General features: G+C 33.1%; 1 protein-coding gene across 1 annotated transcript; it reads left to right on the top strand.

Moving 5' to 3' along the window:
- Nucleotides 1-11571: 11571 nt before the first annotated feature.
- On the top strand, nucleotides 11572-15201 carry LOC136215235 (probable E3 ubiquitin-protein ligase RHA4A). Its single transcript, XM_066002920.1, has 3 exons — nucleotides 11572-11843; nucleotides 11939-12024; nucleotides 14696-15201. Exons 1-3 carry the CDS (start codon nucleotides 11604-11606, stop codon nucleotides 15048-15050), a joined length of 681 nt encoding a protein of 226 aa, XP_065858992.1. The 5' UTR covers nucleotides 11572-11603; the 3' UTR covers nucleotides 15051-15201.
- The last annotated feature ends 7627 nt before the right edge of the window (nucleotides 15202-22828 follow it).

Below are 22828 nucleotides of genomic sequence, written 5' to 3'. Positions count from 1 at the left end.
TATGAATTATTTATCAAATTGACCCAATCTGTTAACATAGGAATACAATTACTTTTGACTATCAATATTATAGTTAAAATTTCATATTTTTAAATTTTAAAGATAAATTTAAACACATAAATGGTGAAAGTTTAGGAAGGAAGCTCTGCTAGGGTTTGAGGTTTTGGTCGACTCTCTCCGCTGCCGGCTCCTGCTCCCTGCCGCCGCCGTCATCTCGGCGCCGCGGTTCTCTTGGTTCTAGGGAGATCGAGGAGTCCGTCGCCGGTCGTAATCGCGGATCCTTCTCCGCCGCCGTCGATCCTCTCCTTCTTTCTCTCGCCGCCGCGGTTCTTCTGTGGTGCTTGGGAGATCGCGGCTCTGTCCCGCTCGTCGGATTCGCGGCTCTGGTTTGTCCTCCGTCGCCGTCTTCTGACCGCCGCCGCTTTCTCCTCTCGCATCCGCGTGCCTGGTTTTTCTCAGATTTCATGGATCTGTTTGTTTGTTCCGCGGACGTCGAGCAGGCTGCCTTTATTTAATATCTCTTTAATTAAATTGCTTTGCATCTGAGATTGTGGGATCTATTTTCTTGGAATCCAAAATAACAACGCACTAGCTTCTAATAATTATTTGGCCATTATTATCTTTAATTAAAGATATAATAAACTTTTGTTGTCAAAATAAAAAGATATAATAAACTTTTCTTAATTAACAAAGCTGCCGCCTAACGCTGGTGCCGCCGTTGTTCGGCTTCCGCCTATAAGGGCTAGGGTTGTGTTTTTGTGAGGCTCGGGTTTGGTGCATGGTTGGTTCTTTGGTCGGTTCTCGCTGATCTGATGGAGATGGATTGCTCCATTGCTCATCTTTTTTCAAGATCCTCTTTCCTTAAACATGCCCTGCCTGGATCTAGGAATGCTGAAATTTGTCCTCCTTCGAGACCCGGGCCTTCTGCTGGACCTAGGTCCTATGCGACTTCTCTTGTTGGTGTCGCTCCTTCTGCGGCTTTTTCTCCTGATGTTACTACCCCCGTGGATCGATCTCTTATATCTGAAGAAGGCGGTTTTAAAGCCGCCAAAATACAGCAAGATATTTATAATGAAAGGCTCAATCTTTGTAAGCACTCTATTATCGGTCGTATCACTCTTGCTAAAGGGGAATCTCCTTGGAAGCAACCGGACTTGAAGGCTAAACTTTCAACTATTTGGGGTTGCTCTCCTAATTGGAAATTGATTTCTTTGGGTAAAGGTTTTTACCACATCATTCTTTCGACCGCAGAGGCTCTCCAATCTGTTTGGAGTCGTGGTGCTATTGCTCTTAGGCCTGGGATTATGCGCTTCATTCCTTGGAGCCCCGGATTTAATCCGGATTCTCACAAATCCACATCTGCTCAAGTTTGGGTCCGATTCTACAATCTTCCTTGAGAATTCTGGGATAAGCGGATCATGGCAAGCATTGCAAGGGCGATTGGGGTGCCCCTTCGTTTTGACAAGAATACTGTGGAGGGTGAAATGGGTCATTATGCTCATATCTTGATTGATGTGGAGCTTTCTAAGGAAATTCAATACAAACTAAGGGTGGATACTGACACCTCTATGCATTGGATTTCACTTGAATATGAAAGACTTCCTGACTTATGCTCCATTTGCCATTCCATTGGTCATTCTGCTGGAGCTTGTAGGAGGAATCTTCGCCGTGAAGAACATGTTGTCACAAAGCAAAGAAATGGGAAGCAAAAGATGGGATCCCCCGAGCCCCGAGGTAGGTCAGTTACTCGAATTTGGCAACAGAAGCATGGAGTTCACATTGATACTGGTGAATCCTCTAAAGGGGCTCCTGACATTGTTGAGTCTGACAAAACTAACAATTGTGACTGGCAGATGGTACTTCATAGTTCTGTCAAGATTAGTGAACCAGTTCTTGATTCTGATTCTGGCACGGCCCCCGCCTCTCCTTCTCTTGGTTTTCCATCTTATCAACTTGATAAAGAGATGGGGGTCTTGGGTTGTCAAACTTCTCACCCCAATCCTCAGGCTTCTGAATTTCCTAATTTGCAAATCATCGAGCATTCAAAAAACAGTGACAGTTTGCAGGTGGTTAATGATACAGAGGAAACGACTTGGTCTAAAGTCCAGAAAAGGAAGAAGCACAAAGATAATATCATTCCTATTGAGGTCAGTGGTAAACGGCATAGCAAGCCGCCAGTGCGGTTTCAATGATTGTGTTATTTTGGAATTGTAGGGGCATCGGTAATGATCGCACTAAACGAGCCCTGAAGCTTCTGTGCCAACAACATCGTCCTGATTTTTTGTGTCTTGCAGAACCTCTTGTTTGTTTTAGTGACACTGCTGATTGGTTTTGGAGATCTCTGGGTCTTTCTCTCTTTGCCTGGAATGATAAAGATTCGCCGACTCTTTGGCTTCTATCTAGGGATGCTTCTTCTCTTTCTCTTCATTCTTCTCATGCCCAACATGTTACTGTTCAACACCAGCTGGGTGATAAGTCTTTTTTGATTTCTTTTGTTTATGGTAGTAACCTGGCTTTAGAAAGAAGGGAGTTGTGGTCATCTCTTTATAGTTGTGCCTTTCCAAATAATAATTGGTTGGTGTTTGGGGATTTCAATGCTATTACGGGCTCTCATGAGAAGCTTGGTTCCCCTCCTGCTGCTGGATCCTGTAGGGAATTCAGGAATTTTATTGATGATTGTGATCTTATTGATATTGATACTTTGGGTCAGAGGTTTACTTAGTCCAATGGTCGACATGGGGCCGCTCATGTTGAATGTAGACTGGATAGAGCTTTAGTGTCTGAGGGCTTTTTGGATTCTTGGGACTCTATCTCTTGCTCGGCTTTGGCAAGGTATAGTTCTGATCATTGCCCGATGCTCCTTCAATGCAGGCTTGGGGATCAAAGGATTGCTAGGTTCAGATTCCATGCAATGTGGACCACTAATGATTCCTTAAAGGGGGTTATTGCTAATCACTGGACTACATCCCACATCTCTCTCCCTCCTGCTCAACTATTATGTCATAAACTTCGCACCATTAGGCCTATTCTCAGGGATTGGAATAAAAACGTGTTTGGCAGAATTGATTCTAATATCCACCTGGCTGAAGCTCATCTTGCTGATATTCAAAAGCAAATTTCTGAACAGGGTGATTCTCTGGAGTTGAGTAATGCTGCTTCTGCCACCTGTTCCAACCTTGATTTACAGCTTCTTCGGCAGGAGATGATGTACAGAGAGCAAAGCCGTGTTAAATGGCTTAAAGAGGGAGATCAGAACACTAGCTTTTTTCAAAGGTCTGCTAGAGTTAGAAAGACATGGGCCGGCATTCATCATTTGAGGATCGGAGATGAGGGTCCCACTTCTGACACGGTTAGATTATCTGATCATGTAATTGAGTATTTCTCTAATCTCTTTCGTAGTTCCAGGGAACTTGTTGATCTTTCTGCAATTAATGAGGTAATTCCCAACTTAGTAACTTCTTTGGAAAATGAGGAATTAACTTCTAAACCTTCCATTGAAACTATTAAAGACACGGTCTTTTCTATGGATCCTGATAGTGCCCCTGGCCCTGATGGTTTTGGGGGTATTTTTTATCGATTCTTTTGGGATATTATATGGAAGGATGTTTGCAATATGGTTCAGGCTTTCTTTGATCATGGTTGCATCCTTCCTGGTTTAAACTCTAGTATTATGGCTCTAATTCCTAAAGTTGCTGAAGCTGACAGAATTGAAAATTTTCGCCCAATTGTGATGAGTAACTTTGGTTTTAAAATCATCTCAAAAATTCTTGCTGATTGCCTTGCAATTATTGCAGCAAGGATTGTCTCTCCCAACCAGTATGGTTTCCTTAAAGGTAGAAGCATACATCAGTGCATTGCCTTAGCTTCTGAGGGAGTCAATATGCTTGACAGAAAACGTTTTGGTGGACACATGGCCTTAAAAATTGATATTCGTAAGGCTTTTGATACTTTAGATTGGAACTTCCTCTTGGATGTGTTAGATTCTTTCGGTTTTTCTCTCACTTTCAGGGATTGGATCCTAAACATTCTGACTTCTTCTCGAATTTCTGTGATGATTAATGGTTCTTCAAAGGGTTACTTTTCTTATTCTAGAGGGGTTAGACAAGGGGACCCCCTCTCCCCTCTTTTGTTTGACATTGCTGAGGATTTTTTCTCTCGTTGGCTTGATAAGATGGTGAGGGAGGGTTCTTACTCTCCCATGTATTATTCTGGAGGAAATTCTTTTCCCTCTCATCTTCTTTTTGCTGATGACATGCTCATTTTTGGAGTGGAATCCTTGAGTAACTTACATGCTCTCAAGGATTTCTTCCTGCTCTATGAACAGATATCCGGTCAACAGGTTAGTTGGGACAAATCTGCTATCTTTTTTGGTTCTCAGGTAAGTCCTCCGAGAAGGATTTGTCTTGCTCACTGCCTTGGCATCCGTTTGGAGTCTTTCCCTTTCAATTACTTAGGAGTCCCTCTATTCAAAGGAGCTCCTAGGGCTCGTCATCTCAGCAGTCTCACTGACAAATTTCTCTCTCAATTTAGCAAGTGGAAAGGTAGCTCTCTCTCCTTTGCAGGGCGTTTAACTCTAATTAAATCTGCTATTACTGGTTCTCTAGTTCACTCATTCTTGATCTATAAGTGGCCAGTGGGATTGTTGAATAAACTCAATAGAAGTGTTAGGAACTTCCTTTGGACGGGTTGTATCGATCAAAGGAAACTAATCACAGTTCCATGGCAGACTTGTTGCAAAAGTTTGGAAGGGGGTGGTTTGGGCATTAAGGACTTTAGGATCTTTAACCAGGCTCTCTTGGGCAAGATGTGTTGGGAACTGATTCAAGGTACCAGTCTAGCTCTTTCTCTGATGAAATCTAGATTTATGGCTGTCTCTGGTTTGTCTAAAGCTACCATTGCTCCTTCCTCGATTTGGTCTTCTTGTAAGTTTGCTTATTCTTCCATTTGGGACCAGACCTTTTGGTGGATTGGCCAGTCTTCTTCGCTTAATTTCTGGACGGATAGGTGGATAGTCCCATCGGTGGCGGACAGATTGGGTCTTGATTATCAGGATAAGCGTTCACGCTTTAATTCTGTTGATGATTTTTTGGTAAATTCGGTGTGGCTTAACTTAGGTACTCTTCCTTCGGTTGTTCAAGACAATATTCGTTCTATTCACAGGGGTAGAGATGATCTTGATTTCAGTGCTTGGCAGCCCTCTATGAAGGGTATTTTCTCTGCCAAAGAGTACTATTCGATTATCAGTCCTAGTTCCTCCTCGGTGGACTGGTATAAATTTGTTTGGAATGCTCATACTCCCCCTTCTCGTTCCTTCACTTTCTGGAGAGTTTTGCATGGTCGGGTTCCGACTCACGACCTCCTGCAGCGTCTTGGATTCTCCTTTGCCTCTCGCTGTGTTCTTTGTGGTAGGCATGATGAATCCATTAACCACTTATTCATTAGCTGCTCTTTTGCAGATTCTCTTTGGAGGGCCCTTGAGATTCATTTTGACTGCTCTTTGCCTCGTTATTCCCAATTCATCCACTTCCTCAGCTCTCTTTGTAGCATTCATTTTGGCTCCCAGGTTTCAATGATCTGGCGTGTTGCAGCTGTCACTTGCATCTGGTTAATCTGGCATTGCAGGAATGAAGCAATCTTTAAGGAAGTTTCTCCTTCTATTCAGCACTCGAAGATCACCCTCTTTCGAATGATTCGAGAGTCCTCTTCCACTTCTAAAGGTTTTTGCTCTTCAAGGAGAGATGATGTTATCTTATCACGTCTTCTGGCTTCTCCTAGGCCGCCTCCAGCTCCCAACATTATTCCGGTCCATTGGCTTAAACCTCCTCCGGGCTGGGTTAAAGTCAATGTGGACGGCTCTGCTTTTGGCACTCCTGGCGAGGCAGGAGCGGGAGGTATTTTTCGCAACTATCGAGGATTTCCCAAAGGCTGTTTTGCTTTTTCTACCCCTCCTTCTTTTGCTTATATGGCTGAATTGAGAGCCGCTATTTTCGCAATTGAACTTGCTTGGGAGAAAAATTGGCATCAGCTTTGGGTTGAGTCAGACTCATTGTACGTTGTTAATCTGCTTAGACATCGTTCTATGGATGTTCCTTGGAGTATTCGTCAAGAGTGGTTGCATTGTCTCAGCATTTGCTCTAAGATGAACATTCTTTTTTCTCACATCTTTAGGGAAGGAAATAGAGTTGCTGATGCGCTGGCTAAGTTTGGAGTCTCTTCCTCAGTGATCAATTGGTGGCCTTCAGCTCCTGCTTTTTGCCACAGGTTTATCAATGATGACATTTGTAGTATTTCTCATTTGCGTTTTTCTTGACTTTTCTAAGCTTTTCTCCTCCCCCATTCTTTTTATTTGTTCTCCTTTCTCTTCTCTTGTTCAAACACTCATTTTTTATTTTATTAATATATTGCGGGTTTGTCAGTTCTTGGGCCATGTGTGTTCACCCCGCTCAAGTTCTGTCTCGTCCCAATTTCTATCAAAAAAAATTTTAAAGATAAAATTATTCTAAAATGTTAATATTAGGGGTACTTTTGCATATATATAAAACAGGGAAGGGCAATTTTTTTTTTTTTTTTTTTTATGAAAGTACGTACCATATTGTGAAAGTAACTAATTTGGTATTCAACCTCTTAACTATGTTATTATTATTATTATGTATCTACCATCAGGGGCGGATCTGGGGGGGGTAAGGGAGGGTCTCCCGACCCTCCGACCCTCCGGAACACCCTTGACGAATAGTGGTTCAGTCCCGAGAAGCCCCCCCCCCCCCCCAAAATAGTTAAAATTAATACTTATAATGTAGAATGTAATTATATAACATGAAACTAAGTTTGCATAGTTGGTTGTAGTGATAATTGAAGGCATCTCTACATCCAAGTGGTCTTGTGTTTCAAATCTCCCTCTCTTCACTTTTTATCTCATTTTAATTTTTTCCCTTAAACCTCATTCTCCTTTAAAAATATCAATATTAAATATCATTTTTAATCATTATTAACCTCATTCTCCTTTATTATTTTTAATTATATTTTTTAGTTACAAAATTCATTAACGAGAAAATAATTTGATGAATAATTTCTCCAATTGACCAAATTTGTCAACGTTAGGGATAAAATTGCTCTTGGCTCCCAATATTAAGGGTAAAATTGCACCATTTTATACGTTAGAGGTAAAATTATTCTTAGGTGTAAACATTAGAGTATTTTTGCACATTATCCTTACTTCATATTGAATCTCAGTTGTTTTGTACCTTAATTTTTCCAATTATGATCAAATTTACCCTTATATTATCAAAAATTTGAAAATTTCGATTTGACTACTATGAATCAAAGCCTTAAGTCGTTATTAAAAAAAAAATCTTCATGCAATTGAGCCCCTCCGGACCTTGAGCTCTGGCTCCGCCACTGTCTACCATTCTTTTTGGATTGAGTTTAAGCCAACAACTGCAATTATACATGTATATAGGGTTAATACACATATTTGCCCTCGTGTTTTCTCGGAAAAACACATATGCCCCTGTATCAAATAAACCCACTAAAATCTCCTTGTACTTGTCATAACCCTACGGATATACCCCACACTAACGGAATGATGATTTGGCACAAACGTCGTTCCACATGGAACGCCACGTCATGCCACGTCAACTGCCAACAAATCAAAATGAATCCTACGTGGCAAAGTAAAAAGGGTTAATACACATATTTGCCCTCGTGTTTTCTCGGAAAAACACATATGCCCCTGTATCAAATAAACCCACTAAAATCTCCTTGTACTTGTTAATAAGTTATCATGCCACGTCCCTTTTTTAAAAATTTAAATAATTAAAAATATGTCTACATAGCATTGTAATTCCTAAGTCACAACATACAGCTTCTTGTGCCAGAATTCATCCTAAAACGACTTGTTCATGAATTTGACCGCATCATCCATGAACTGCATATAATTGAAATCACCAACTCAATAAAACATAGAATCAGAAACATTTCTGGTTTGAACACAATTATAAAGCCGCTTTCTGGATATTTATGAGCATATCATTTCTCAATAGTAGCAAACACTCGCTGAATGTAAACCTGTAAAATATAAAAACCGTTTAACCCAAAAGCTTAATGACTGTTTCAAAGTTTAATTAATTCGTACCTGGTAGCCTTCAAGGAGATGGAGAATAATGCGAGCATTAGGGAAATCACACTCTCTCTCTCTTTCTTTCGGCTCTCTCCCATTTTAGACGTTAAGGTAAACCTGTTCCTAGGTATGAACTGCTACTTATATGAACTGCCATGTAGACATATTTTTAATTATTTAAATTTTTAAAAAAGGGACATGGCATGATAACTTATTAACAAGTACAAGGAGATTTTAGTGGGTTTATTTGATACAGGGGCATATGTGTTTTTTCGAGAAAACACGAGGGCAAATATGTGTATTAACCCTTTTTACTTTGCCACGTAGGATTCATTTTGATTTGTTGGCAGTTGACGTGGCATGACGTGGCGTTCCACGTGGAACGGCGTTTGTGCCAAATCATCATTCCGTTAGTGTGGGGTATATCTGTAGGGTTGTGACAAGTACAAGGAGATTTTAGTGGGTTTATTTGATACAGGGGCATATGTGTTTTTCCGAGAAAACACGAGGGCAAATATGTGTATTAACCCCATGTATATAATATGATTTTAGCCAAAATAAGAATACAAGCGTTTGGTTCAATTAATAATTAAGAGCAATTTTATCTCTAATATTTAAATATAATTTTTTTACCTCCTATTGATAACTAATAGTAACCAAACATCATAATTGCTCCAAAACCGTTCTCTTCTCTCCCTCTCCAAAATTTTTTTCTAACTGCTCCTTCCTCTTCTCTTCAATTTTCATTAATGTTTCACCAATTTCATCCATTAATCTTTCTATTGATTAGGTTTTTCTTCTTTTTCAAGTTATAGTCTTCTATTTGAGGGGGAAGAAGGAAGATTGTCTTCCTTTTTCCTCCTTGCACCATCCTGTTGTTTTATTTTTCTTCTTTTTGTTCAATAAATTATAGTTGAATTACATATATTTCACCAAATCTCTTATTCCGCTTGAATTGCATCTGTTGTTTGTTATCTTTTCATTGGTAACTTTTTTCTGTTTTAGCAAGAGCAGAAATGATAGATCTTATACGTAGATCACTACATCTACGTGATTGCAAAAGAAATGACTTAGATCCGAAGATTCAGAAGAGTTTAAATGCTGAAGATGAGATTACAGATGTTTTTCTGCAAATTTGGTATTTGAAGAAGTATATATTTCATCTATTGTTTATTTTATCTGTACCTTTGATGGTTTATTTTGCTCGTTGTAGTCGTTTTTTTACCTTTATGGATTTTGTAATAGGCATAGCATGTACTTATGTAAGGTTTTATTCCTTACTTTTCTTGTTGTACTTGATGTTTTCGTATCTATAAAATGATGTATGCATTCTTATAAAAAAAAAAAAATAGTAACCAAACATCTGATATTTACAAGTTAGATTAATTTGAAAAATAATTCATTAAATAGTGTCTTTTCAGCCATGAATCTTGTCATCTCCACCGCATATGTACATCATTTTATCATTTATCAGTAACAAATTACAAACACATGTGAAATAAATAAAAAATAAAAAAGTATATTGTGTTATATACGAGTTGGACAAAAAAATCCAAATATTTATCAAATTTAAAAATATTAATCTCAAATTATATTATAAAATTAAAAAAATGTAAAAAAATAAAAATAAAATCAAAACCAATTAACATGCAACTGATGCAGAATATGATAACAAAATATCTATATTTTCTACATGAGGTTTGAAATTGACTAATGTCAATCTTATGACTAGTCAATACCGCAGTCGCCCAGGGCCAAAGCTAAAATGGGCACAAATTATATATATATATATATAGTATTTTTTTTATCATAAATTTAATTATAATACAAAAGAATACAAAAGAATATGATATTTTAGATCTAAAATTGCTCCAAATTTCTATTTTAAACTTCTAAGTAATTTCTTTTATTAATGGCTCCTTATGTCTTATTAAAAATGTCAGGACAGATCCTTGTTACGACTAAAATTGCTCCTAAATGCCAAAAAAAATTGCATCATTTTACTCTTGACTGTTAACGTTATGGATATTTTGCACCCTATCTCAACTTTTAACCTTGTTTCAAGTAAATTTGTAAAGAAATATTTAAAGAAAACAAAATTGTCATGCTTGAAGAATGAAAACAAAGTGATCTTAGTGCTATTTTGCGAGGACCCATAGTTTAGTGGAGAGACATGGGCTTGTCCCATCATTCATAAAGAAAGAATATATACTATAATCTTACACTAATTTGATTGCGAAATATTTTATTAGCCCCTATATTTTTACTAACATACCATTTAATCCTTATATTTTAATAATGTATTATTTAATCCTGAATTTTTGTTTTATTAACATTAAACTGTTCAATAATTCAAATATTTGAGGGGCTAAACTATTAAATAAAATACAAATTAAAAACTAAACAATGCATTATTGAAATACAAGGATAAAATAGTATATTAGGTAAAAATATAGGGACTAATAAATTATTTACCCTAATTTGATCTGTGAGCTTCTATATTTTAACTTGCCTAATATATTCCTAGCTTCCCAGTTGTCCAAAAATTGCAATTGACCCATTAACTTCAAAACGTGACAACTAACCTCTTAACTTGTTTGTTTTTTTTTTGTTTTTTTTTTTTTGCAATAAATAACCCCTCAAGTTGCTTATTTTGGAACAAATAACCCCTAAACCCAAAAACTATTCAACATAACGTTACAACAGAAATAAAGGGTAAATTACACCTATGACCACAGAACTTTACCCATTTTAACATTGTGGCCACCGAACTTCAATTCTTAACAGTATGCCCACTAAACTTTACACTTTTTAACACCGGTTGCCACTAAACTTTAACCAAATCGTCAAAATGACCGTTAACGACCTTAAAATGAAAATATTCAAGAATTAAAGTTATTCAGAACGACATTTACCATGAAATCACATTTTTTATTTTCCAAAACCACCTTTTTTGGAGTTTTCTCTCTCTAAAAATTCACTCTCTCTCCTAACCAATCAACACCTAATGACCTTAAAACGAAAATTTTCAAAAATTAAAGTTCCTTAGCATATCATCAGCAGTCGTTTTGAGGCGTTGAGTGACCACTGGTATTAAAAAAGTGTAAAGTTCAGTGACTATACTGTTAAGAATTGAAGTTCAGTGGCTACACTGTTAAATGGATAAAGTTCAGTAGCCATGAGTATAATTTAACTAGAAATAACTACTGCTACATCTAACTAATCTGTTGATATCAACAAAAGAGCAGAAAAAAACTCTATAAATCATGTAAGGGGATATTTGTTTTAAATAAGCAAATTGATTAGATCAGTTATAACATTTTAAAGTTCAGATCTGTTGTAGTTTTTGAAACAACTTGAGGGATGGGGATGTATTAGACCTTTTAACTATAAATAAAGTTAGCATTATAAAAATCTAATACTAATCCTCAACTATTTTCTCCCCATAAATTCATTCTAACTTACATCTAAATTTTCATTTTCTAAAATGGGGTTTCCTCCATCTTCTCCAATTCCAAACAATTCTTCACATCTTTATCCTCAAGCTCTTCAACTAAAACTTTACCAAGCTTTTATATTTTCAATCCCTATACTTTTCTCAATTATTCTTTTCCTTTTGTTCTACTTGTTCTATCTAAAGAGAAGAGCCAATTCCTTTTCATCTCCTTCTCAAATTCTTCCTACTTCTTCTGCTAATAATCAACCTAGTGTCCAACAATTTCCTTATGTGAGTTCTTTATTACCTTGATTTGATTTTTTCAGAAAAAAAATAAAATTGGGTTTGTTTTGGTGATGATTCTGTGTTTTTGGTGATGTTTATAGGTTTGCCAGATTGGTTTGAAAAAAGAGGTTAAAGATAAGCTTCCAATTGTGTTATTTGATGAAGAATTGGGGACTAGAGATTCACAGTAAGTTCTTACATTTACTTATATTTTTTTTTAACTAAGGGTAAATTACACCCATAGCTACTGAACTTTATTCATTTTTTTTGTATTTCCAATGAATTTCAAAATATAATATAAAAGTCACTTATTTTTACACTTTCTAACATTATGACTATTCAACTTTAACTAACGTCCAAAAAAATAGAAATGTTTAAGAGTTAAAGTTGTTTACAACGTCATTTATCTCAAAATCACATTTTTTATTTTAAAAAAATAACAATTTCTGGAGCTTTCTCTGTCTAAAAATTCACTTTCTCTCTCCTAATAAAACAATACCAACATGACCTTGAAATGAAACTTTTAACGAATTAAAGTTGCTTAGAATATCATCAATTCTTGAATTTTTTATTTTATTTTAAGGTTGTCAACAGTTATTTTGAGGTGTTGATAAAAGTACAGTGGTCATAAGGTTAAAAAAAAGGTAAAATTGAATGACTTTTATATTAAGTTTTGAAGTTTAATGGTCAAACCATAAAAATAAGCAAAGTTTAGTGGTCAAATTTTATGAGTAAAGTGTAGTGGCCACATGTACAATTTACCCAGAATTAACTATATTTCACCTAATATATACCCAACTCCCTCAAATTTTTCAAAAACTGCAATTGACTCCTGAACTTTAAAATGTTACGACTAACCCCTTAATTTGTTTATTTGAATAGATAACCCCTCAACTTGTGATTTGAGAGTTTTTTTTACCATTTTGTTAATGTATCATCAGATTAGTTAGATATAGCAACTGATAATTTAAACATCTTTTATTTCTGCTGTAATATTGCGTTGAATGTTTAGTTTTGAGTTTAGAGGTTATTTGTTCTAAATAAACAACTTGAGGGGTTATTTATGCTAAAAAAGCAAGTTGAGAGGGTTAGTTGACACGTTTTGATGTTGAAAAGTTAGCTACAGTTTTTAGACAACGTAAGGAGGCAAATGATGTATTAGCTGTACCTAAAATTTATATTTACCATTTTAAATAATAATAAAAAAAAGCTACAAAAAGAAAATTTAAGATATGTTTAGTTAAGTTATTGTTGTTTAATTCTAACCAAACATTTTATATCTATTCTTTAAAGTAACACAATAAAAAAGGGTTACGAAAAAACTAAACGAGCATCTAGTTTTTTAGAATTTTAGTATACACAACAAACTTGCGTTAAATATGAAGACGCCTAAAAAGCTATAAACAGTCTCAAACCGAATAATTGAATTCACTTAAGACTTATTATAATATATTACTAGGCCCTTAATTATATTGCATATATTTTCTAAAGGAATAATGGCATTTAGAATCTCTAATTTACATCCACGAATTGATGAATTTCTTTTAAACTTTTTGATCAAAAAGTGTAGAACAAATTGCAAAATGAACTTTTCTTTTTAAGATTCTTCAGAAAAGAACTTATAATGACATAAAATATTTGGGCATGTGTAATTTTTTAGTCCATGGAAACTTAAATTACTTTTTTCAGGTTCTTTTTGCTTTGTGGTTTCCTATTTTAGACCCATACTTTGAAAAAAAAAATAAATAATTTACCCTTTATTACTTAGTCCACACCCCTTTGATTACCCACAAAGATATATTCCTTTTGTTGCATAAATACAGGCAAAATAAATGTTAAATATTACTATTAATAGTTATTTAATATACCCTCAATTAATAAATAAAAAATTTATTTTATTCTATATTTAGTAATTTTAAATCATGAGTAATAGGGGTATAATTGGAAAATGATGCTTATTTATGGGTAAGTTATATATATATGGATGGTCGCTGGAGTTTGGAGTCTATTTCAAAATGAAAATTAATTCATTTTTCTTTTGATAAAGTTTCATTTTTCATTTCAATAAAGTTCTGACCAATTTAGATAGAAAAAGTCACCAGAATAGTAACGTGATAGCTAATTTGGAAATGACTGACTTTACGTATGACATAACGGCCATATGGTAATAACAAAATAAATAAATCATTTTTAATTTACTTAGTTCAGTCCATATAGTAGAAAAAATGTAATTTATTTTTCTTTTTTTTTATGGCTGTCATGTTGCACAAAGTGATCGCCATGTCATATGTATGAGTAAGTTTTTTTTTAAGATAGCTGCTATATCACTGTTCCAGTAATTTTTTCTATTTGAATTAACTAGAATGATTATATGAAATAAAAAGAAAAGTTTAATGACTTTATTAAAATAAAACGTCGTTCAATGATCTTTTGAAATAAACCCAAACTTCAATAACCATCAGTATAATTTACCTAGTTATTATTTATAGGTAAAAAAACAGTTAAAAATATTTCACGAGACATCAAAAAAGTCAATCTTTACATATATGTATGAGAAGAAGCGAGTATGTACTTTACAGAAAATACATTCAGAGTCTTACTTAATGTGTACTTGTGTTTGTCGTTTAGCTATACAAGAGGTTTTACCTGAATAGAAATCATAATTTGCCTCAATAGATATTACAGTTCGTTTGGTTCAATTATCAATAGATATTAATTAATTTTCCTTTCAAAATAGCTATAAACAATTATTTCTACAAAACACTTATATATCTGCCTTAAACCGAAATAAACGATTCCTTCAAGTGATAATTTGATCGAAACTATTCTGAAACTAACGAATTTTCCCCGTTTTGAAGGTGTTGTGTTTGCTTGGGGGAATTTGAGGTGAAAGAAGAGTTGCTTCAAATGCCAAGCTGCAAACATTTATTCCACATTGAATGTATACATCATTGGCTTCACACAAACACAACTTGTCCACTCTGCAGATCTTTTGTTATTCCCATTACAAAATTTGAAAATCCTGAGCCACAGATTCCGCAATTGGAACGTCAGGATTCAAGCAACAGCCGGACAGAACAGACCGCGATTCCTGTCAGAGAATCGCAAGCCCGAACTGAGGTTCCTGTCGGAGAATTGGGGACCGATTTAGACAATGGAAGTGTTTCGTCTTCAACGCAACAAAATGTTGATTTTCATGTTCAAATACAATAACATATAGATGAACAATTTTTCCTTCTTATATGAAGTTGAATAAAAGTTAGATAGATAGGCAAAAATATATACAGGAAATGAATTTTCATTTTCATTCAAATCACTCTAATTTTACATTCTTTTTGCTGTGTTGTATTTCACCAAATTTTTTGGGAGCAGTTTAGAGGAGTGTTTGAAATTCCTGAAATTAATTGCAATATGTTGTTACTTAAATATATGTTTCATGGAAACGGAAACGGAAATCGAAAAAAGATATTTGTAGAAAATACAAGAAACGAAAAAATTAGGGAATTTTTTAAAAATTATAATAAGATCTAACTATTGTTTACATATTATCCAAACTCAGGTCAGGATAAGGTAACTAGTTGGGTGAAATACAAGCCCGGCCCAACTTGACTGATTAATATATAGGGTCAAATACATGAATATCATAATTAAGTACAAAATTACAACTAAGTCATATCACCCAATTTAATTTTTAATATGTCATTATCTTATATATATTATGATTTTACACTATAATTTAAAAAATCTAGACTCCAATTCATAAATTATAAACCCTAGACAATATATTCTAGACTTCTAATTTATAAATTCTAATCTTTAAAATAGATTAAAAGTACTGATTTTATTAGTTTGATAAATCCAAAATTATTACTTGAAATAGTTTTAAATAGTTTTTAAAATATGAATTTCTGTGTAATTTTCCCTAATATATTATATTAAAAAATAGTTTAAAAATTAAATTTGAACTATACTAATTATTAAAAAAATATAATAAACTAAAATTTAGTTAATTAATTCAAGGGAGAGATATAAAAATAAATCTTGTATTTTGACCGATTTGCAAAGACAATTCTGTGGTTCAAAAGTCTGCAAACATGGATCATGTGTTTTGTGCAGTTTACAAGATCAATCATTCTATAAAAAATGATTGTTGTGACTACTTACTCCGGAAGGGAGCAATTTGGAACAATAAAACAGACTTACTTTATAAATTAACTAAACCACAAATATTGTTTGATTTCACATATCCTGCAATTTGCACCAAGCATAAAAATCCATGTTTGCAAATTTTTAAATAATATGGACTCTTTTTACAAATCGGTCAAATACAAAGTTTAATTTAGTACTTTTTTCTTAATTCCACAAAAATCGACTAACATAATCTTAAAATAAAATAAAAAACGTTTAAAAAAATATATATCAGGCCAGGCTTAGGCTTTTGAGGCAATCCCTTAGCCCAACTCATTGTATGTGTGAGCTTGTGCAAGTCTGGACCCAGACCTAGTTGGGCTTGGGCTTTTGAGGCAATCCCTAAGCTCAACCCATCTCATAATTAGGTACAAAATTACAACTAAGTCATATCACCAAACTTAATTCTTAATATGTCATTATTCTTTATATATTATGATTTTACATTATAATTTAAAAAATCTAGACTCTAATTCGTAAATCATAAACCCTACAAAATATATTTTAGACTTCTAATTTATAAATTCTAATCCTTAAAATATATTGAAAGTACTGATTTTACTAGTTTGACATAATCCAAAATCATAACTTGACATAGTTGTAAATAGTTTTTAGAATATGAATTTCTGTGTAATTTTCCCTATCAGCTTGTACAGGTCCGAATAGACTCAACCAAATATCAAATATAAACACTTCTAAACCCGTCATATTTACACTGTAACCAAATTTTTTATTTTCTAAAATCATCATTTTTGAAGCTTTTTCTCGCTAAATATTCACTTTCTTCATCCTTAACATACATCTAAATGACATCAAAATTAAAAAGTTGAAGAATTAAAATTGCTTAAAATATCTTCAAGCTTTTTAATTTCGAAGTCGTCAATGCTCATAATTTTGAGATCCTTATTTTTAGTAAAACGAAAAACCTCAACAAAAATCTCAGTTTCCGTTTAGATAATTCTTCTTTTTACGGATACTAATTTGACAAAACATAAAAACACATATTTTTTTTTTACTTTATCCAGTAATTTATTATACGAGCGACAAACTTCTGAACTCGAACAGCCTTTTTGATATTCTGCTCATTGTCCATAACTTTGCTTGTGATATTAAATCCTTGAGTTGAAATTCCTAAGGTTTTGAGAAAGAATACTATGAAAATTTCCAGTTATAGAAAGGCTTAATACATTTTTAGATTGTTAAAAAAAATTAGGCATAATACATCTATAACTTTAAGTTGTTTAAAAACTGTAATTGATCCCTGAATTTCAAAACGTTACAAGTAAGTCATCAACTTGTTTGTTTAGAACAAATAGTCCCTCAAATACCACGTGACAGCGCGTGATTGTCAATGTGTTATAGTAAGGGGTTAATATTAATGTTTTGAAGTTCCAATCATGCGCTGCCATGTGGCATTTGAGGGGATATTTATTCCAAATAAGCAAGTTAAAAAGGTTAGTTGTTAAGTAGTTCATATAGTTTGAAAATATTCAATTTAATATTTTAACTTGTTTAAAAATGACAAATTGACTCTCTTAAACGTATTCATTAATCCTCTGGACTTTCTTAAAGTGATCTATTAGCTCATTGAACTTACTTAAAGTGTACTTATTTAACTTTTGGGTTAAGGTGCAAAAATACCCCTAACGTTTTGGGCCATGAGCAATTTTACCCCTAACGTCTAAAATGGTGCAATTTTACCCCTAACGTTAATAAATTGGGTCAATTTGAGAAATAATTCATCAAACTGTCTTCTCGGTCATGAATCTTGTTATCTACACTTCATATGTGTGTCATTTTATCAGTAACAAATCACAAACATTCATTGGGATGTGAAAAATAATAATAATAAAAAAATATACTGTCTTTTTGTACGGATTAGACAAAAAAAAAAAAATCCACCGAATTTATAAATATTAATCTCAAATTCTATTATTAAATTATAAAAAACATGAAATTCTTTTTTTAGAACGAATTATTATGTAATTGGTGCAGAAAAATGAACAAAAATATATGTGTTTTATAATAATGTCTGAAATCGATCCAATTTATCAACGTTACAGGTAAAATTGCTCTTGGCTTCCAATGTTAGGGGTAAAATTGCACCATTTTAGACGTTAAAGGTAAAATTGCTCCTGACCCAAAACGTTAGGGGTATTTTTGCACCTTAACCCTTAACTTTTCTAAAATCACTGCTAACTTCGCTACATGGATTTTAAAGGCTAGATCACTTTAAATGAAGTTTAGTAAGTAAATTGAATATTTAAAAAAAAATATAGGGGTTAATTAAGCTTTTTAACCAAGTACAAAGGGTTTAGGGCTCGGTATATAACCTATAAAAAGACCTAGAACATACCAATAATAAGGCTTGAGTTGGGCCAGGCCACATTTCAACTTGGAAATCAAATTATGAGTCCGGCCAAAATCCACCTAAGCCACCTGTTTTTATGTCGGGCTTAGAATGTTTAAAAATAATCACTTTAATTTAAGATAAAATTATAATTTAAAAATAAAATTTCATAAAGAGATAAATCTATTTGGACTGAGTTCGAAATTTGATTTTTAATCCTAAAATCGAATGAATAAATTAATAACCGAATGTATTAGATTTCGGCTAAGTGAAAACTATGCAGTCAGCCAAACCTATGAACAAGTTTAATCGGGATGGCAATGGGTAGTAGGGTATCCGCTGGTAGTACCAATTCCCAATTCCAATCCTAAATCTTTACCCGTTTATTTTTTAATTATCCGTACCCGTACTGATGATAGCATTTTATCATTGTATTTTTACTTCTTTTTCATATGGTTTTTAATGTGTTTTAATCCTTTTTGGGCTTATTAGAAGTGATTTTACAAGTATTTTGGAGGTTAAGGAATTATTTTGCCAGAAATTGGGTTAAATTATGACACTTTTGGTTATTGATCTTTGTTAGTTATCTCAGGTTTTCACCTGCATCGAGTTTTAAAATCTAAAGAAGGTCTGCATCAAAGTTGAAGTATACATTTCAAGCTTTCCGAAAAGCTATCACGGGATGAAATCCAAGTTCGTTTCAGTCCCCAAATGAAGCTGCAAAGTTAGTCAAATGGAAATGTTATTTGAAGAATTTTCAGTTCAAGACCTGTTGACAAAACAAATATTATCTCGGGCCTCGGTCATCCAAATTGAGTGATTCAAAAGTCCAAATTCAAGTACATTTCAAGGGCTACGTTTTCTATGAGGAGTCCAGCTTGAGATACCAATGTCTTGAGCATGAAAAGTGCATGAAGAAAAATCTGCAATATGATATTATTCAATTTTATTATTTGAAATAAGAGCATGTGGGATTCAATTAGTTGATTACCTAATTTGCTGGAGAGAATCTCTCCATTATTTTGACCCTTTGATTCTATAAAAAGGGGAGAGAAATGTAAAGTTAGTCATCTTTTTTCATTTTTTTTTCAGATTTAGTTTCAACTTATTTGTTTGTGTTGCAAAGTCATGAGTGGCTAAAAACCTTTGGTCTAGTCAAGATTTATCAAAGTTTGATTCAATAATATTGTGAGAATTGTTTTTCATTTAGTTTCTCTTCTTGAGTGTTTGAATATTTCCTGTAATCTTGAGATTTATTTGATATTAATATTAACGTCTTATTTCTATCAAATATATACCTCTATTTGGATCTTTAAATTCGTTTATATTTAATCGATCCAATAAAGTGGAAAACCGATGCATTCGATGAAATTAAATCGCTTGAATTGCATTTGTGAAAATATTCAATCCATCGTAAATAATCCAATTCGAGTATTATTGGGTGGAAATGGTAGCTTTTCTAATTTCTAAAGCTGTTTACATTCTAAATTCTAAAAGCTTATTTAGAATTGATTGATAAACAATGTTTATTGGTGGATCAATTCCCTTTTAAATTACAATTAAGGAAAAGTAGAGTATCAGAACTTGTTAGTATTCATAACCATTTCATTTGAAAGAGAAATTTATATTTCTATTCGATGATCAATTAAATGGAATCAATACTGAAATAGATCTTGACTGGAAATTTTCTTATCATTCTTAAAGTCTTAATTTAATCATTTACTTTCAATTGATGAACAACAATTTCAAACCCCCCATCTTTTTATTTATTGTTTATTAAAAATTCAGATTATAATATCAGTCTCTGTGGATTCGATCCTGCTTACTGTTTCTATAAAATTTACACAGTAGGGAATAATATTTGTTGATTTCGACACCTAACAAATTTTGTACCATTACCCCAATGGATATACTTTTTGCATTCCATACTCGTCCATTTAATTCGCGGATATCCTTACCCGTTAAGAATCAATAAATAAAAAAATATATTACAAATTTAATGAATCATCCATCTAAAAACTGAATAAATTGAATCTTTATTTGAATGCTCACTCGGGTTAGCGGGGGGTCTGCTAGGTCGACATTATCGAATAGCACCCTATGTGAAATCTTCGGTTTTTTTTCCTCTTTCGCTATCCATAATAAGAATATTCAAATTTAGAGATTTAATAAAACAATAAAAAAAAGAGAGAGTATGTAGGTGTTAATAAAATGCTCAAAATAATACATAGAAGCAGTTTTTCATTTTATGTAATAAGAATAAAATAGCTTACTCATATCATTTAATGGTTGAAAAATAAAAGGATTGAGTTCAAATCTCACATTTTACATTTAAAAAAAAATAACATTTTTTAATATATATAAAAATTATGGTGGATAATGGGTACCGGGTATATCCTGGGGGTATTCCCAACCCATCCCATCCCATTATCCTAACAGATAATGGTTTTGATTCCATATCTTTTTATATATAGTATGAGTAATTCCATTAGAGTTGGATAGTGTCAGATATCTACGGGTACATTACCCGTTGACATTTCAACAAAAATAATATAATATATGTGGTTGTGGTTCGACTAATCGTCATGGCTTTTCAAACTCTTAAGTTTTTTTTTTTTTAATAAATAAACACTTGTATTAACGAGCCAAAGAACTACAATCAATTTAAATACAAGAAAAAACACATAAAGGAAATTCTAATGAGAATTTCCATATATATAATTATAGGAATTGAAGATATAGGCAAGAAAATACAAAAATGTTTTCCTTAGAAAATACAAAAATGTTTTCCTTAAAAAGTTTGGAAAAATCCTAAAAAATCGGATAGCAGGGTGCTTTCAAGATAAGTTACAATTTGTGGTTGAAAAAGTAGTTTTCATAGCTTATATAGAAAAATTTATATTAATTACAAAAAAACTCTTACTTTCAATTTAGGGATAAGGTACTAAAATAGGTCTGTAGTTTTTAGGGAAGTATCAATTTAGACTCTACATATAAAATAGCACCAATATAAGATTAACGTTTAAAAAAGTACTGATTCAGGTCTGGAGAATGGATTGGACACGCCATTCTTATTACTGCATTAAGTTTTGATTTCTTCCTCCACGTACAATTGACAGAACTTAACAGAGTAATATCAATAATGTGTCTCGTTCCGTTATCGAGGCCTAAATTGGTACTCTTTTTTAAACGTTAAACCTATATTGATGCTATTTTGTACGTGGAGTCTAAATTGATACTTTTCTAAAAACCATAGACCTATTTTTAATACATTATCCATATTTTTTTATCATTTACGTATTAAACACTTATTAGTTTTTTCCCATGAAACTTTTTCCCATATCATGAGTTCACATCACTTTTCTTCACAACAGGTGCTTTTCTTCGCAAATCTTTCTGGTTAATTATCAAAATTTTATGTGTTTTGAAATTTTGATTTGTTCAAACAAATAACATAGTATATAACAAAGAAGAAACAAGGTACATTGCACCATCTAATCCCAAAAATCTAAAAAGCATAAAAACTTGTTAAGTAATTTTTTTTTATTGAATTTTGTTTCCATATAAACACAATAATTCCATATCGACTTTCTTCTCTTAATCGGAACAATTTCTCATAGAATCTCAGCTAAATGCAACGACTCATTTATGTACTATTTAATACCATTATTCAACTTTAATTTATATTATAAAAGTAATTGAAATTCATTTTTAGAGGTTTTTAGAGAAATATTAACAAAATAAGAATATTTTAACAAAATATCAACAAAAATTAAAATTATAAATATGTTTGTCGATGAATTTGCATTCAAGTTTTTAGATAGATAAATATGATGGACGATTTCATGATGACTTCGCGACTTTTGGGTTTTTGCGTTTCGAACACTAATTTGATTGGAAACGGGCCAACGATTAAAAATTATCACTTTGCCATGAGTTTCATTGCTTTTTTTTTTGGCCAATTTCATTCGTTTAGGACTTCAAAAATGCAATTTACCGTTTTTAGGGGATTTTTTTTTTTTATAATTTTCCAATTTTCTTTCCTTTCATTTTTAGGATTGGACTAGATTTTCCTTTTACCGTTAGAATTAGGTTAAATTGTCAATTTAAAGCATATTTTCAGATATATTAATCAATTTATCATTTAATAAGAAATGAGTTTTATATTTTCAGATATATTAATCAATTTATCATTTAATAAGAATTTGATCGGTAATAATGCGCGATTCAACATTGTCACGGATCAAAACATTCCACTGAGTTAAGTAGTTATGTTGTCATCTAAATGCTCGAGAAATTCTACTATAGTTCCGGTTCATTGTACATTGCCAATAAAAATATGACAATTGTGTACTTTCTTTCCTTACACCAATCATCTCCCAATGAGGTATCATGTTTCTTTCTTTTCATTGGTTGAGTCCATTGCACCCGGTCCACCGTGGAAGTTCTCTGC

Source organism: Euphorbia lathyris, chromosome 1, assembly GCF_963576675.1.
Source record: "Euphorbia lathyris chromosome 1, ddEupLath1.1, whole genome shotgun sequence".
NCBI lineage: Eukaryota > Viridiplantae > Streptophyta > Magnoliopsida > Malpighiales > Euphorbiaceae > Euphorbia > Euphorbia lathyris.
Note: the sequence above shows the minus strand (reverse complement) of the source record. Positions and strands in the feature narration are given on the sequence as shown.